The following is a 14,780-nucleotide window of genomic DNA, read 5'->3' as shown; positions in this document are numbered from 1 at the left end:
CAAAGCAAAGAACTTCCAAAAGTTTATATTTTAACTAAGATTTCACACAAGAACAGAAGCATCTGCAATGAAATGTGGTAAGACTATGCAGCATTGTTCTTCGCAGCATTAGAAATTCAATTCTAAACACCATTTCCCTTATTTTTCCAAGCTGATGGGTAGGTGAAGAACTGCGAAGGTGGGTGAAGCAATAATATACATGCACTGAACAGAATGTATTTTACTGGACACAGAGGAATGTTAATCTCCAAAACAACAACAACCCAGTTTTAATGCTGTATTCACACATTTAAGAACATAAGAGGAGCTAATCTGGCTATAGAACCACTTGCCTTCCACAATTCAATACTGCAAAGGACCACAGTCTTTTTATTTTGCTTTCTAACTTTTATGTGTAGATTGGAGATAGAAATGCATGCTATCAAATTCTGATCTTAAAGGTTCTGTGGCAGTGAAGAAAGATGTTTGGGGGCTATGTGCTGTTTCAATACTTTTTTTTTTAAGAGCCTCCTATACAAATAACTCCACTTTTCTCTTTGCAAATAAGTTTAAAATTTTAATGTGCTGTTGAATGGTTATTTTGGAAATTTAGAGATCTACATTTAGAAATCTACCCCCTTACAGAGAGAACCTATATCTGCTACACTAAATACCTGTCTCTAACTATTTACATATTTACAATGGATTTGCTAAGTGAAAATAAGTCCCTATAGCAAACAAAGGGATATAATTGCATAACTGTTATGAGGACCTGTATTCTCAGCTTTTCAGTTCCTTCCAAGATGCTGTCTCCTGCTGATAGTCAGATTGCTTATATGGCAATAACAATGTTATTTCCCACCCATTTCTTGCTTGAAGGCTTGCAAGTGAAACAAAATGTTTTAAAAATTTGAATTACAAATATGGCTTGTTACCTGGTTCTTACATCTAATTTGCATCTATTGATGATACAGGAAAGCTCAAAGAGAATTGGAAACCATCCTCTCACCCAGACTCTGTCTTCTGGAGCTACATTCATATCGTCACTGGTATATTCTTTGAAAGCCTTAGGGAGCAAACACAAGTTTAATACAGCAGAAACACAGTATTAAATGCAATTTCTGCGTTCTAAACCCAGAAAATCATCATGCCAGTTGATGCTAAATAAATTATAATTTGTTTCCTAGGTAAAGCTACTTTAACTATCACATATCAGGCCCTGATTCAGAGAGGTTTCTATAAACAGCAGCAGTTGTGTGGGCAGTATACGACTAACTTTTACTTAGAGGACACCTATAGAAATTAATGGACCTGCCTTTATAATGCTCGTTAATTTCAATGGGCCTACTTTGAGTAAGACTTAGTTGAATACCACCTTGGATCCAACTATTGCCTTCATCAGAATTTCCAAAAGGATGTTAACAAATGCAATAATTTATTACACCCATAGCTTGACATCCAATGGAGTTGCTCAGCTGACATGTAAGGTGTTTACAGAGGAATGAAGCCATTTCCAATTGATCCCCCTTTCCTGCAATCTGCTCTGAATTCGGGGAGGGGAGTTGCCAAAAACTGTTTCCTTCTCCATCCTGCTGACAGATGGATAAAAAACCAAAAATACTTTTAATAAATAATTTTAAAAAATTATTTATAAAAACTTTCTTTGGATTTATAATACAAAGAAGAAGACACAGTATTTGCTTAGCCAGCCAGATGGGCAGGGTATAAATAATAAGGGTCTGGTGACTTCTGTTTCAGTGTATCTGAAGAAGTGTGCATGCACACGAAAGCTCATACCAATAACTAACTTAGTTGGTCTCTAAGGTGCTACGGAAGGAATAAAATTATGGTTATTGTTGTTGTTATTGTTATTCATTCTGCTTCCTAAATTCACATTGGTGAACACCACCTAAAATTAATTTTAAAGCAATTCTTAAATCATTTTTAAATAATCTGGAATACATACTGTAAATTCATTATATACTATTTTGGGATTATACAATATATATCCCACATATCTTGGAATTAATATCTTTAGAGAGAGATTTTTTCTGACCAGACCCCCCCAGAGGCCATGGTCTCCAGGCGGGGGAGGGGAATGCTCTGGCCTTGGTTGAAACTGGATCATATCAGCATTCGGAAACAAACATCATCCCATGAAATTCTCTCCTCTATTTTACACCAGAACATTTATGGTCAAGACTTAGCAGATGAAGCTGTACATAAATACTACTACCACCTATAAATTATACCTGTGGCCTTTCTGATACATATTTTGCACAATGACGAATAAGGCGAATTGCTTCCATACTTGTATCTGGAAAAGCTGCATTGCATGCAAATTCGGACAAGCATTTAACTGCATCCTGGAAAGAATCTATAGTTGCTGGGAAGTGTTTCTCAAACACAATTGCTGGAAGGAAAGAAAGTACAGGTGAATAGTTAGAATATCTACCCTTTAAACCACAGTAAACAACTTCTAAGATTTTTAAGATACAGATGTTATCTTGATAAAATCAGTGGGGATGAACCAGATAATGTTGGACTTCAACTCCTAAAACCCCCAGCCAGCTGGGGATGGTGGGAGTTGTAGGCCACTGGCATCTACTGAAGGGCCACAGGTTCCCTTACCTATGCAGTAAAGCAAAATGATTTTTACTAAGTATTATTATTTAAGTTTTACTACGCAAATAAATTCTGAAGCTAAAAAGCAACACAATAAGAACAGAATATATTATACCTACTGGCAAAAGGCTGTAAATTACACATGGGTACTCACTGACAATGTGACCGGTAGTTTGAAAGGCAAGTTCAACTATACTTTCATCCTGATCAGATGCAGCCAGATGAAAAACTGAGAAAATATTCTTCCATCCTGAGCGGATGTTTGCTGCTTGGGAGTTTACCATCTGGGCTATGCAGCGAACAACCATGTCACGAATGGTTGGAGATCTACAACAGAGACAAAATTTACAAACAATTTAGTAGTTAAAACTCTAAGCTTTAGCTTTGTACACTAGAGAATGAGAGAATCATTTCAGGTAGCTCACCCATTACACATCATTTATTACCTGTTTCTTTTCATGATATGTTCAAATGGTCTTAAGAAGTCCTTCTGGAATCGGAAATTAGCAAGTTCCCCTTTTTCTAAGAACTTCATTGATAACTGCCTTAAGGAATCGACTGCGAAAATAGCTACATCTTCATTGGGATTACAGCCAACCTAGCAAAGCCAAGTTGGAAACTCATGACATGCAATGTAAAAAGTAAAAAATATACATAATTATTTAAATCTGTAAATAACTGTATGGCAAAACCAGCAGGAAATATACAAAAACATTAAAAATGCACCGTTTCCTCTAAGTAGAACTATTTATTAGCATAATTATTTTCTAAAACTTTTCTCGAAGTCTAACTTTCAGTAAGTAGTAATTAACTGGTGGTATCTTCAGCACTCAAAATGCTGATGGGGCATTTTTATTATATACATTAAAAGGTCCAATTGGCTTTGTGGAAGAGCTAGGAAATATGAGGCATACCTTATTGAAATGATCTCCAATAACTTCCCAGATTCTAGACCACTGAAGCCTTATTCTCCCCATGTTATAGTAAGAAATCTCCACTATCTTCTGCAGGCTAAACATCCGAGGATGAGTGGCAGACAGCAGTTCATCCATAGACACAGCACAAAGCCATCGAACAAAATCCACTGTTAAATCCACAGAGAATCCACTTAATATGTATTTTTAAACAAATGTTAATACACTAGTATGGTAAGCAGTGTCCAAAACTTACCAATAGCATTTCCATCTAGCCTTGTAGATCCTGTAAATATTCTGTCAAAGACACAATTTAACAAAACAGTGTAAGAATTTTTCACGGCAGATTTCCTCAATATATACAAAGATGATTAAAGGTCAACAAACCCTACCACTGAATATCTGACATAAATACATATGTGTGTGTTTATATTTATACACAGGGGACGGCCATTTTAGGCATGTCCAACTGATGTGCGGTTGCCGATGTGTGGGTCTTTTGGACCTGGGAAAGGGAAGAATGGGGGCGTGGCATGCTTATACACACTCCCCCGATGCCTGCAGGGGTTGGGAACAGAACCCCTGCACAAAATGGTGACTGCTTGTTCATATACTAGGAGCTGTGTCCCTTCTGGCATTACTTGCCAACAACTCCATTTACCAGACACACACCTCAACAAGCTCCGCTTAGACCAAGTGGGGGGAACCTTGATGGCTCCCACCTCAGCTTTGACAGGTGGTTAACCCACCTGTCAAAATCCCCAAGTCAGAGGTTGAAAATGCAGGAAGGCTTACAATGCCTGCCTTGTGCTGATCCTCTCAAAGTTTTGCAGACATCCCCTTGCTTCCCCTCCCATGCCAGAGGTACAAAGATGGGCAAAGTGGATCGCAAACGCATCTGAAGTCCTTCTTTCTGTCCCCGCAATCTTGCCAACCCTCTCCATTTCGCCCTCACTAACTCAGTTGTATCATTTAGTTCTTTGGATCAACAAACATTACTAGAGCATTACTAGAGGTAGCATCATTAAAAAAAACCAAAACGCTAACAAGTAATATGACTATTTCTAATGCAGCCAAAATATTTATGCTACTATACAAACATCACAGTATCAAGCAAAAGGCAAATACAATACCATACCTGTCTACAGCAACAACAACACTTTGTGAACTAGTTTCTCCAATGGATTCTTGAATACTTGCAATCTGCTTCCAGTCCATATTTCCTCCAACTAGCAGATACATCAATTTTTAAAAGAAGGGATGGATTGTTGAAGGGAGGAAGGGAAAAAAGTAACTTTGCAAACTTCGAAACAATTATATTTGCTAGCAATACTGAAGATAATGGTAAAAATGGATGAGATCTGTATGCCAGAGTTAGGACACACACTGATTCCCACTGCAATGTCGTCTGGCTATTGTTAGGAGCTGTTGTCTGTCAACGTTATGAATAAAGGCCCAATTACACATACAGCTCTTTTACACAAAGACTGGTGACTTTATGTTAGTAGAAATATCTTTCACTTGTGCAAGAAAGGGTGTCTAATTTTTGCTCCCCCCCCCCAAATATCCACTGGACTCCTTATATTTCCAAAAAGGCTACGCCTGATAATCACAATGCCTTCTGGAACAGCATGGAATATGATGGAAGAACTATGTACTAGTGCAAAGTCCCGTTGGAAATAATACACCTATGTTAGTCCCCTTCAGTTATTTCAATGGGTTTACTCCAAGTATGACTAACTTTGGATACAATCCATTCTTATTCTTAATTAAAATTGTATATTGCGCTTCATCTGATCAGTGGTTCACAACATAAAAATACAAAATGGGAACACAAAATACATAATAAAACGAAAACAAACCAGTAACTCCCCATCCCACAAACACATTTAAAAGCCCACAGAATGTTAATCAGCCGAAGGCCTGGATATAGAGAAACAAATATTAAGGAATAGTAAAATAAGGGAATCTGAGAAGAATCAGTACAAATGAAAATATGAGACTCAAGGTTTTGTTATATACTGTTTCGTCTTGGATGTGAAGTCTTCTGTTGTAACGATTGTACATAAAACGAATAAAGAAGTATCTTAAAAAAGAGACAGAGAAACGTTTTCACCTGGCACTTAAGGAAATGTCATGAAGTCGCCAGGCAATAGTATATAATATTTGTATAGTTCTCTTCTTTCTACAGGAAAGTCACCAACAAAGCTAAACCAGCAACAAGGCAGGCATAATGTACTTAAAGCAATTTTGCCAGCTAGTAGTTAGTATTTACAATACTTGCCTATTCCTAGACTAGCAAATTCATCAGGTGCCTGATCCTTTGTTCCTGTAAAAGAACCTTCTCGTCCTCTCACAGTCCCAGAGATGTAACGTGGCTTTACTCCAGTACCTATTAACTGTGCCAATTCAAGCTGACTGATGCATTTCAAAATCTTGAATTTAAAAAAGAATACAGCAAAATAAAATAACCAATCTACTGAAAGGCAGATCATTTATAACATCAAATGTTAGTAAACCCTAGCAATTTTCATCCATACACACAAGCAAACTTCGAGAAACCTTTTAGGTATCTCACACTGACACCAACACTCCTAAAAACATCAATATACAATTAAGTTTGACAAAATGGTTTTAGTATATGAAAAAGTTATCTATGCATCATGCAAATATATACACAGAGAATGTAAATTCTACACATTCAGTTATTATATAGCAATTAAAAATATAATCTACCTCATGCCAAGAAGTTCCCAAGTAATTTCCGTCAGTATGAGCCACTGTAATGAGTGTTTTTATTGTATCAATGTTCTTCTGTTTCATTTCAGTAATACCAGAATTCACCGTAAGTAAAGTAAATCTTGCTAGTGCTTGGACATAAGCATCCCTTTCAAGCTACAGGAAGAAAAATGAGTGTTTTAATTCATCAAGATTTACCTAGTTCATCTACTGCTAGATATCACAGCAGTTACTACACCATAGTATTGTATTAATAGAGATGCAACATGTCAATATTGAAGCCAATGTAATGGAGGGAGGGGAAACACAGGAGACTCTGGCTGCTTCCTGACGGTAAAGGTAAAGGGACCCCTGACCCTTTTAGGTCCACTCGTGGCCGATTCTGGGGTTGCGGCGCTCATCTCGCTTTATTGGCCAAGGGAGCCAGCATACAGCTTCTGGGTCATGTGGCCGGCGTGACTAAGCCACTTCTGGCAAACCAGAGCAGCGCACAGAAATGCTGTTTACCTTCCCGCCGGAGCGGTACCTATTTATTTACTTGACTTTGACATGCTTTTGAACTGCTAGGTTGGCAGGAGCAGGGACTGAGCAACGGGAGCTCACCCCGTTGTGGGGATTCAAACCGCCTCCTTTCTGATTGGCAAGTCCTAGGCTCTGTGGTTTAACCAACAGCGCCACCCGCGTCCCTTTCCTTACGGTACTCAAACACAAATACTACAAAAGTTGTGAACCAGATTTTATATAGGAAGTAGGCTTCATCATTCCTAGAGGAGTGTGCAAACTGAATTATGAGAGTCACCTACTTTCCTCAAGTTCTTCAAAGAACATATGAAAACAGCTACCATTTTGAACAGCTATAATCTGATGCCAGCCATTTGTCATAACATTTTTAGTTAATTTTTTTACTGATTCAGTGCTGCTGGATTTATCTTATTATTGCATTTTAATGGGTTTTATTGAGACGTTTTCTTAACAGGCAGTATATCTATATCTATCCATATAATAAAAATAAACAATTGTTCCATACATGAACAAAATTTAAACCCAAAAGGTTATGATCTCAATGAGATAATCAGGAATCCTAACACTTGCCTACTATGGTATGAACTCACTCAACACAACAAAATACAGAAGAAATAGCTCTGAGATCTACACTCAGCAGTTTTCCAGATACATCAACGTAATGCAGGTAATGTTGAAGCTTAATCAGTAGTGATTGCTCCCCCAAAGTGAACAGGTTTGGAATTCCTAGTAGTTGGTGTACTAAAAGATACAGCAACATATTTTACTAAGGAAGCTTTTCCTATACCAAAATAATAAAAGAACTGGAATTACTCATGATGAAACTCAGGTAAGCCTATACAGTTGTACCTCGGATTAAGAACTTAATTCGTTCTGGAGGTCTGTTCTTAACCTGAAACTGTTCTTAACCTGAGGTACCACTTTAGCTAATGGGGCCTCCTGCTGCCGCTGCGCCGCCGCTGCACGATTTCTGTTCTCATCCTGAAGCAAAGTTCTTAACCTGAGGTAATATTTCTGGGTTAGTGGAGTCTGTAACCTGAAGCGTATGTAACCTGAAGTGTATGTAACCCGAGGTACCACTGTATTGTGTATGAGAATGTCTTTTCTCTCTTAGTAAACTATTAATTAGAAACAGTACAAGGTGCTGGCAAGCTGCCCGAAGATAACCTTATATCCACTTTGCAGTCTCATGCATATATTAATCTCATTGACATTTGAAATCTATAATTATTTCCATTTTTTAAAGTGACTTTTATTTGTTTAACAACGATTATATACTACTTGATTGTAAAAAAGGCTCAAAGCAGTTTACAAAAAGAATAAAACAATATAATTGTAAGTATAAAGTGTTATTAAAACATTCCACAAAAAAACCACCAATAAGCTAAAACCAGAGTAAGATATAACATTATACTGTTGGAAAATCACACCATGTATTTTATGGCACAATGCTACTATATAATCATGAATATTTACAATACTTTTACTGAACCTTAGAATTCAGTATTACCTGGATGTTAAAAATGCATGCTATTCTGATTGCACATCGTATGCCTTCTAGGCAAAGAGAGGCAACTTCTGTGTCATCACAGTCTTGCAAACCTACACTGAATGCAGCCAAGAATGGTGTCCATGCCAACTAGAATTAAAAAAACAAATAAATCGTTCAAACAGCAGCACACACTTTAATTACCAGATAAATGTGAACAGCATTATAAAGCTATAATGCGGACAAACTTGAGTCACCTGTTTACTTTTCATTTATTTAGTTTTAAATCTATAATAAATAAAGCTTAGGGATGCTGGTGTTTTCCATACGGGTTTATTTACCTGGTCACACTGTTACTGTGTGATTGGTATGGCGTACGATGGGCATGGCCAGGGTACACTGCATTTATGGCTGCCATATTGCTAGAGTCACCAAATTGCCCTGCCCCTACTTCCATGTTTACATTCTAAAGCAGGGGTATTCTTGTTGTTATCCATGGGCTCTCTCTGCATGGCTTCACAGTGCGTCTATTCTGGACAGGGAGTTTGGGAACTGTATGCTGTGTATGTCAACAGCTGGCCTTGGTTGCCACGGTGACACCAAGCATGCCAGCTCTCTGTATTTTGTGTTGCCACTCTGTAAATTCCTCCCCCCCTTGGGCTTCTGAACAGGCCCAGGATCTGCTGTGACTTTACGCTGCCCTTGTTTGTGCTGCCATGCTCTCTACCAGCTCCTTGCGCATAAGATTGCTTGTTAAGCTATTTATTATACATTTAGGTAGCTAGTAATTGATGCTGGTTATAGTGAAATTTGTGTTCTTAGAAAGCCAAGAACTGCTTTCAATAGTGTTTTAAAATGTCAAATATTCACCTATTTAGAGGAAGCATGTAGTCATAGTACAAAAGAGGAATATTTATAAGACTTACCTTGAACATTGGTCTTACATGTTCCAAGTGTGTTGCGCTTGTGAAAGGAGCTTGAACATGGCTCACTGCCTCCATCAGAGCTTTAGCTGTTTTAGCCATCTGCTCCATTTCTAAATTATAAAGAAGTCGCCTCTGCTTTTCACTAGCTACACCTGGAAGCATTTTAAGAACATTTTATTCTATACAAAATCTAAACCAAGACAAAACAAATATACAAAGAAATGCATACTTATAATACCAGCAATATATGCACAACTTGTAACAATCATGTTGATACGTTTTTAATCAAAGAAATAAATGTTTTGTGCCTATGGACGTGCTCTGTTCTGCCAACATTCAATAAATAAATGGTTTCCATCCTATAAAAAATTGTTTTATGTCTGTCTTCCTTCCTACATTCTAACTTGGTCAGTTTTTAAATAACCATGCAGTCATATATTCTACCCGCACTGTAGGAATTGCTGTCCTTCGCTGATAGGCATACAAAATCTAACCATTAATACAATGCGCATATACATAATTATTTACTGGAAACCCACTGGCAAATCTCTTGCATAACAAAAACAAGAGTGGATCAGTTTCCAGGTCTCTGTGTTATTAGCTCTCTTTTATTCCTTATCTTTGCTCAGTACTCTCTTGGCTTCAGACATCTACCATATATCAAACCAAATTCCACTTTCTTATTAACAGTTCTACCACTTTTTGCTAAACGTACCATATACAATTGTAAAACCTTTGCCCATTTTACCATATAAGGTTTGACTTGTTTCTCACAAGACAAAGACACAATGGAATGTTTTTAGCTTTTAAACAAGATGTTTTCAGTTTTCAAATTGGGGAAGGGGAGATATGCTAAAGGAGTAGAGGAAATTTCACCCCATTGAAATAATCTAAAGAAGGTATTAGGAGCCCATGGCTCTCCAATGTTGCTGGACTGCACATCATAAGCCGCAACAAGCATGGCCAATGGCCAGGGATGATGGAAGCATTGTTCCAGGTTCCCCACTCATTATCGCAAGTGATTTATCATCCATGATTTAGCCACACACATAGATTTTCTTAAGAATACAAATAAAACTCGAAAAGGACTGGTTTTGAAGGAGGGGGATAATTTGCTACACCCTAACAAAACTCTGCCTACTCCCTTGAAAATATTGACTCCAATATATAATATGTTGATATTCAGAGCTGAAATTTGAACAGTTAATGGTTGCAACAAGAACTATTACAGATTTCATGAGTGTTATCAATTGCAGGAGAAGAAGAAAGGCCAACTGTTTGAAACATGCCTATACAACTAGAAATTTAGACAAGAACAGGTTCCGTTCCAACAAAATCATGGTTGTAATAAAAAACACACAATGCATATGCTGGTTTCAACAGAAAGCTACATATATATGAAATATGAAAATGCACTTATTTTAACTTCTCTCCTATACTGCAATTTAGTGCAGTTTTGCTGTTGCCATTTATTTGCACACACAGTTTTATATCCCTATATAAAGACAGAGAATGCAGAAGAGTAACGAGATGTGTACATGTAGTTGCTCACTGAATATTTTTTTTTGAAAGATGCATTATAACAAGGTAGTTTTATTAGGTTGGTTGTCAGTATCAACAAGAAAGCGAGAAGCAACAATTATTCTGTGAAGCTTGGTATGCTGTGGGGGCTTACTTTGTTTACTTGTTTTTGTTGGTATCGTTAACTCTTTTGTTTCCTTCATTGAAATCTTTTTCCCTGCTATTTCATTATATATGGCAGATAGATATTCTTCAGGGAGATCCTTGCTATCATTGATACCTCTGTTCATCTTAATGTATTGTTCTTTTGTCATTTTATTCTTTACCTAGAAATTGGGGGGGGGAGCAGTTTAGTATTAGCCATGAAAGCAACATCAGTAGGAATTACACCAGGATGTATGAATACATAGTCACAGAATCTACCAAGAGAGGCACCTTCAAGAAAAAATATGACCCAGGGAAGGATCCCATCTAGTCCACACACTCAGGTATCTCTCTCTTTCTCTCTCCTCCATCACCCACCAGTCTGCTACTGTTGATTAAACTTCATCAACTTCATATGGACATAGAAGTGGGCTACAAAACTCAGAATGATAATGGCAGCTTCCATATCTCTCCAAGGGCAGTTCTGAAGAAAAAGGCTTGGTTCATATTCAATACACTGTGCACTCGAATGGCCTGTCTACTAGCATTCACCAAACTTTTGTCTGTGGGTGCCTTTGAATAATATATCTGTTCTATTAATAGTACTGGTAACATCTAAGCAAAAGTATGTTTCATTATGTTGGTTTCCTTATCTAAAGTACTGTAACACATTCATATACAGAAATGCCCCTACTGTGGCAGAAAGCAGCAGACTTTATAAAATTATTTGTACCTTGCCTTTCGGCCCTTAAAAGGCTTACAACATAGTAACACAATACAAAAAATGGACAGAACATTTTAAAATACGCATGCACAAACCCCACAATCTACCCAGACAAATCTAATCATCAGGCAAGAATTTAAAACAGGCCAGAAGCCTGAAGAAATAAATAAGTTTTTACCACCTGCCTAAAAATCATCAACATGGGAGCCATCTGGAACTCTTGGGAAGGTGTTCCAGGGTCAAGGGGTTGCAATCAAGACTTAAGATGCAGGAGGAAAATAAGATTTATTTAAATCAGAAGTAAAGTCAGCTTAAAATGGTGCTGGTTTAATAAACCTGAGTGAGTCACTTTGTAGATTCAAGTTATAATTAATAGGTTCTAAGTAATGTACCTGCGGGCTATGGAGATCTGTTGTCAACATGATAATTGAATAAGCCAAGACATAAGCAGTGTCAGCACTAGCAAAGAGGGTTTGCCTGAAACAAAAAATATACATAATCAATTCCCCCCTTTATCCAGCTATAGATTAGACAAAGGCAAGAGAAAGCCACTTACCCTTGGTTGCACTCCAAGTATCTAGCAGCAAATTTCTCCATCAATCTATCTATTTTCTGAGCTTCTCCCGGAAGACGAAAGCCTTCCAAAAACATGCGCAGAGCAGAAACAAAATCCTTTGCTGAAAAGTCATGCTGGTCCACATAGGCATACATAACTTCCTTATTAAATTTATCATTGTCTCCTAGGAACTCCCCAACTTGAGTCTAAAATGGAAATAATTAATTCCGGGTCAGGTCAACATGTATACAACCAAATGGAAAGTGATCCAGCCATACTGCATTTTTCATTTTTCTAAATATTTAAAAAACAAACACCCAGAGTATGTTGCTGATTATAGCAATCCACACTACAGCACAGGAAGGTTTATTAGCTCCAGTGAAGTGCTTGACAGGGGAAGAAAACCACCTTCCTTCCATTTAAAAAAGACAAGAAACTGGCTGACTGCCAATGTAAGCAAGAGAGCAACCTCACATTAGGATGGTATCCTCCAGGAGTTTACTGCACTCCCCCGACCCCCAGTTCTATGAACTGTTGCCCACAGCATTTGAGACAATTAGGTTCTGGCCCATAACAGATTCTGCATCATTCAAGCTCTGAAATTTGAAGTTCTAATCAACCAAGATGCCCAGAAGATCATCTTCACATTCATCTTGACCTATAAGATGCTCTAGATTTCAGAAGCGTATTCACATTTAAATTAAAAATAAAAATGGGTACTGTATATGTCCTTTTAAGGATGATCCTATGCTGCTGCACCAAGGAAACCTGGGATAATTTTACTTTGCTGAAGCCAGTAAAGGCAGTCTTTTCCCCACTGCCACCAGCTATTTAGAAAAGGGAGAGCAGTTATTTTAGATAACACACTACAGATGAGAAAGCCTTCCATTTATTTGTGATGAAACTCTTAAGATGCTTGAAATGGGATTATTTATCCATCTATTACAAATTCATAATCAGGTCTAAGCTATGTGCAAGCTATACATATTCCAGACAGCCAGTAGGACTATTCTTAGAATGTAGACTCTTGCTCACATAGCAAACTACCTTTGTAACTCTGGGGAGCTTACCAAGCAGTGGGGAAAGTGGTACAAGGTCTGCTGCTGCTTCAATTTGTTTTGCCACAAGTCCTGCTGGACATGTGAGGCCCTTGGGTGTGCTTAAATGAACTCTCTGGGGTGTAGCTATAAACACTTCTTTACCATTACACAGTTATGATAGGAATAAGTTTAAGTCTAGCTCAAACTACTGCAATTGTATTTACAAAGTAAATCACATATGAAATACATTGGACATTAATAACGTTTTTCTTACAGAGTCTAATCTTTCTTCTTGATGCAAGAACTGGGCAATATCTTCAGGAGTAGTACCAAGCATACCTTGCTCTTGCAGGTACTGAATTCCTCTCTTTGGTTTCTTATTAAACCTGTATGTTAAATCACATGTTCATTAATCACTGAAAATGCACATACAAGGCAAAAACATCTGTATGCTGAGGGGGATTCACAACTTGGCACCACAATCATCCCAAGACCCATTTAAAAATCAAAACCCAGAGAAGCTTCTTCCGGATCTGAGCCATAATTTGAAGAGTAAGAAACCCATCCCTAAGCAATAGTAAATTAGTAGGAGAAGTTCCAATTTACCATACTGTTAAAATATTTGAATGCATTTTTTGGGGGGGGGGAAGCTGACAAGAGAGGGGAAAGGATATAAAAATCATAATATATTTTAACATCAGGCTGTCATATTTCCACCTCGTAGTTCCTCATAATTACTTCTTAATACACATAAGAATAAGATCACAGTAAATTCTAAATTCCTTCTAAATGCCTATGCAATATTACTAGTCTACTTCTCCTTGACTTTATATCTATTATCACTGTTGTTTCCATCTGATCTTTGTCCACATTTCTGATTTTTGAGTTTTGTTTTTTAAACAATTGCATTCACATCCTACTCCATTTCCAGCAGTAGCTCAGGAAAGAAAGGAATGAAAAAAACTACCAAAGCTTTCAGCATAGATGTAATTGGGTAACACCTTAGTAACTGTGAGGTAAAAGGCCAAAAGAAAACCAGAGTCAAACTGAAGCTCAAATCCCAAGTGCACATGATAGAAAATTTACATTATGGGTTAAACAAATAAACTTACAAATCTATTCCTTGTTCTATTATTTCCTTCTGTTGCTTTAGAACCTCAAACTGCTCTGGATTGTCAGTACCAGACATCTGCGTGCTATAGCTACCAATTCCTGATGAAGCTGTGGAGTCTAAGGAATTTAAGCTGCCATATCGGTTAATTGTCTCAGGGTGTTTTGTTTCAGTGCTGTCTTGTTCTGTGGGTTTTTCTTGTCCTGCACAAGAATAGCAAAGGAAAAGGATCTTTATAAGTTAGTTGATGTGTGTACCATTTTTAGAAGTTGCCAATTTGTTAACTGTCCATCATCATATTCAAAGTCTAATTATTAATAATATTTAGTAAGATATACGTCACTAGTTCTATGTGACAGAGAGTCATAACATTAACATGTTTGGGGGGGATAATGAACCTAAACAAGAATATCAGATCTGAAGGTTGGAAGAAAATTAATTTTATAGACGAACAACCAAAAGTTGAAAGATTTAAAATAATACAGTGGTA

General features: G+C 37.4%; 1 protein-coding gene across 1 annotated transcript in view; it reads right to left on the bottom strand.

The window, feature by feature from the left end:
• ARFGEF1 (ADP ribosylation factor guanine nucleotide exchange factor 1) overlaps window positions 1-14,780 on the bottom strand; it is a 68,167-nt gene that overhangs the window by 14,069 nt on the left and 39,318 nt on the right. The window contains exons 14-29 of the mRNA XM_053396007.1: window positions 14,292-14,493; window positions 13,454-13,565; window positions 12,140-12,345; window positions 11,976-12,060; window positions 10,870-11,041; window positions 9,195-9,346; window positions 8,290-8,418; window positions 6,255-6,413; window positions 5,803-5,953; window positions 4,657-4,747; window positions 3,775-3,815; window positions 3,519-3,688; window positions 3,051-3,202; window positions 2,759-2,931; window positions 2,232-2,392; window positions 915-1,045 (exon numbers count right to left, since the gene is read on the bottom strand). Of these exons, the coding sequence (XP_053251982.1) occupies window positions 915-1,045; window positions 2,232-2,392; window positions 2,759-2,931; window positions 3,051-3,202; window positions 3,519-3,688; window positions 3,775-3,815; window positions 4,657-4,747; window positions 5,803-5,953; window positions 6,255-6,413; window positions 8,290-8,418; window positions 9,195-9,346; window positions 10,870-11,041; window positions 11,976-12,060; window positions 12,140-12,345; window positions 13,454-13,565; window positions 14,292-14,493 (2,287 nt within the window). The remainder of the gene's footprint in view (window positions 1-914; window positions 1,046-2,231; window positions 2,393-2,758; window positions 2,932-3,050; window positions 3,203-3,518; window positions 3,689-3,774; window positions 3,816-4,656; window positions 4,748-5,802; window positions 5,954-6,254; window positions 6,414-8,289; window positions 8,419-9,194; window positions 9,347-10,869; window positions 11,042-11,975; window positions 12,061-12,139; window positions 12,346-13,453; window positions 13,566-14,291; window positions 14,494-14,780) is intronic.

This window comes from Podarcis raffonei, chromosome 7 (assembly GCF_027172205.1).
Source record: "Podarcis raffonei isolate rPodRaf1 chromosome 7, rPodRaf1.pri, whole genome shotgun sequence".
Lineage (NCBI taxonomy): Eukaryota > Metazoa > Chordata > Lepidosauria > Squamata > Lacertidae > Podarcis > Podarcis raffonei.
This window is presented reverse-complemented; position numbering and strand designations above follow the sequence as displayed.